Below are 3530 nucleotides of genomic sequence, written 5' to 3' on the forward strand. Positions count from 1 at the left end.
CAGGTCCCTTCCGACCCTAGAAACTATGAAACTATGAGCTGTGTGCCTAGCACAAGGGGCAGATGCAGCAAGGGACTGAAGAGAAGTGGAGCCAAGAAAAGCTGGGGAGCTCTCCCTCAGCAGGCAAGGCCCAAGGTTCCTGAAGCTGCCACTGGAGGAGCAGCTTTGGCAGTGGTGCAAGACCGCTTGGGCTGTTGACGGTGCACAGGGATGATGCACAGAGACCTGGCCTTGGGAGTGGTGTGAGACTCCTCAGGCCCATCATGGTGCACAGTTTGGTGCACAGAGTCCAGGCTTTGGGAGCTGCAATCGGCAGCTCGAGCCTGCAACCCCGCACAGCCAGCAGGCCATACAGTGCGCAATGTGACATTTTTAAAAGCCTATACATAATTACATTTTCTTAGTTATAAAATTTCATTTTAACTTACATCTCTTTTCCAACCCAATACTTTCTTTCAAGAAGTTTGATTTAAATCTTCTCATCTACTGCCTTCATATGTTTTAAATATTCTTATTTCATTCCTTCTGCCTTTATTCAAGTTGTGCATACACATTAACAGAATACTGATTTTAAATTCACTCTTCACTTTTAGTTTGTGCAGTACAATCTATACCCACAAGATTTAATACTAAACAAACCCACATGAGAACTACTAATTGATGCGTGTTAGTCTATGTGAAGACTTAAATCTAGCAATATTTTCATATTGTTGGTTAGGTTTTGAAAAATTAATTAATACATTAGAATAGCCAAAGAGTTATTTTCATTTTTTAATAACAGCAAAAAATACTAATCCAGTGATATATTATAAGGGGTTCCAGACATCTTGTGAGATATTTCCTTAGAATTCATTTCAGGGGATCTACTGAATATGGGCTTGAGATGAACTCTGTGACATAAGATCATTTACATAAAATATGGTTATGAATCACCCTAAAATTAATTTTGCATTGTGACTGTCAAATTTTCTGGGTAATATTGGAACAACTGTGCTGCTTCCTGCTGTATTTAGTGTTTTATATTACGTATAATATAAATGGGAAAAAAGAATTATATCTGGTTTCATCTAAATTTGATGTACTTGGATATTAATTAACATTGAATGATAAACATTTTAGAAATACAGAAGATTTAAGTAATTATTGTTTTTGGATAGTTTGTTCCCTGACTCCTTTTCCTGTTCCAATACTCACAAACATTTAAAGGTTCTAGTGGGGAAGGTCATGTTGCTGCAGTTTTTGCTCCATTAGGTTTACAGATTACAACACACATTTCCATTGTGGCATCTGCTTGTTTTACAGCTTTCATAAAAAAAAGCATGTTAATTATATCCACTGGGACACTTCCGAAGACTTTTGCTTACCTTCTTCAGGGAAATAATTCCTTCTCGTGTCTCTCTGTCAGTGGATATGGAGAACACGCCAGAGCCATCACCATTTATGATGGTGTACTTCATGTCTGCATTCGATCCAGTGTCTGCATCATTTGCCTTGATTTTGCCTACTGCTGATCCAACTTGAGCTGATTCAGGAACATACAGCTGGTAATGTTCTGGAGAAAAAAAATTAAAAAAAAGATTGGTGGATATTTCTAGTCAACCTAAACAGTAGAATTTCAAAGTACTCAGCAGAAACCCATCATATCCACTAAACAAAGAACACAGTTTTCTGGAGGAACTGATGGTCCTAATTACATAACTCAAAACTATTTTTAACATTTACATGCAGATAGATCTATACATCATCTGAATTCAAGCTGCCAGGAGTACTAAATTTCTTACTTAGATTTCTGAATACTTTTAGACTAAAATTTGGATCTCAGGGAGTTATTTGTTCAAAACACTAATTACTTTATGAAACATTCAAAAACTGAAGAATCTTTTGTTGTTGTTGTTGTTTGTTCAACATGAAATCTGGATATTTCACTGGAAGTTTATTTAAAATTTTGGTGCAATAATTTATTATATTTGGTCAGTGACAAAAAGTATAAACCATAATTTTTACCTTCAATAACTTACCATCAGTAACAATCATATTATTATTAATAATTTTATTATTTTATTACAGAGCCTGCAGATCTCTGTATGCCATGGCAAAGATTACTCTTTCCATTTAAATCATTTGTCCCTGCCGAACCTGCAAATTTTTCTTCCCACAGAGAATCTTAATAAGCTTTTGATATTTTGCCACTGTTACTGGGTATTGTACATGTTGCACAGAAAAGGGAAGATTCCCTCAAGGTAGGCTCTGTGAAACAAAACTCTTAATTTGCCATCAGCAGAATCACACCTCTCCATCAATCCTGGTACAGAGAATGCATTAAGAGCATGATATGGTGGGGTGTGGCTGCAGCATATAGTATTGTGGAGATTCCAGGCAACGGTGCAGTCAGTTTGGAGTCATGAGAGACTGCTATAACTTAGACAAAGTATCTAAGCTTCATTGGAGAAGAAAAGGGCCATGAATGAGGGCAGTTCAGCCCAAGGCAGCCTAGCATCAGAAATGCACAGAGATGTTTTATGAGGCATCAAAGGCTCTATTTCACAGAATATTTTAAAAGCATATTTGAAGAGTGACAGTAATAGGCCATAGGGCTTTTATCTCTAGGACACCAGTTCAAATCTTTTCTGAGTTGACAGTGGTACAATCATTACCTTCTGAAGACATATTGGTAGTATATGAGATGGTGTGGTAGTCCTTGCTAAGTTCCCAGTAAAAAAAAAAAAAATGTTCACTTCACCAAACACATTGGGACAGTTAAGTTCTACTCAATATGCTTGCTGCCAGCCTAAGCAGAAGGGCTGAATCACAAAGGAAATTGTACTGCCTTCACACACATTTCAAACAGGGCTGAGGACTAATGAAAAAAGACAGTATTGCTTCCTGCCAGTATCACAGAATGTCATGGAAACCAGGTTTCAAAACTGACTGCATTTTTGTATAGACGGTAAGAACATATGGTAAGGACTGCATGAAATTACTTAAAGAGATATAATAAACCCTTATACTTCACTGCATGAAGCAACCTCCAACTCATAGTGGAAGGAATCTCAATGAGAAAGCTATTTCACAGCTACCTACAACTGCTTCTCACATTTTCTTGAAAAGCTTGTGGAGCTACCAACTGCCATACCCACCAGTATATATCTGCAGTAGATCTAACACAGCACAAGGTATGATTACACAGCAAATGTTGTGTTAACCGGCACCTTACAAGCTGGCATGATCTGTTAACCAGCATCCCGACTTGTATGGGGTTGTAAGGGAAAAGTGAAACTGAAAGTACCTACTGTGGCACTTCCGGTTTTGCGGAGCCCCCGTGGCCCAGGGGAAAGCAGCCTGTGCTGCCAAGCCCCCATGGTCCAGGGCATAACAGGCTGCACAGGTCCCCCCTCCATGTCCCACAGGGCCCGCAGGAGGGGTGTTGATGTGGCAGGAGGGGCGGTATCATGGTGGGAGGGGCAGCAACACCCCAGATGCGTCGGGACAGGCGGTGGCCAGAACAGGCAAAGACGCCTGTTTGGGCCACT

At 39.5% G+C, this 3530-nt stretch overlaps 1 protein-coding gene across 1 annotated transcript in view; it reads right to left on the reverse strand.

Annotated features, from left to right (window-relative positions):
- The window catches only part of CDH18 (cadherin 18), a 627153-nt gene that overhangs the window by 92046 nt on the left and 531577 nt on the right, over positions 1-3530 (reverse strand). Inside the window, exon 7 of the mRNA XM_019521435.1 lies at positions 1365-1552. Coding sequence (XP_019376980.1) covers positions 1365-1552 — 188 coding nt within the window. The remainder of the gene's footprint in view (positions 1-1364; positions 1553-3530) is intronic.

The sequence above is a fragment of the Gavialis gangeticus genome, unplaced genomic scaffold, assembly GCF_001723915.1.
Source record: "Gavialis gangeticus isolate Ggan-Ray unplaced genomic scaffold, GavGan_comp1, whole genome shotgun sequence".
Lineage (NCBI taxonomy): Eukaryota > Metazoa > Chordata > Crocodylia > Gavialidae > Gavialis > Gavialis gangeticus.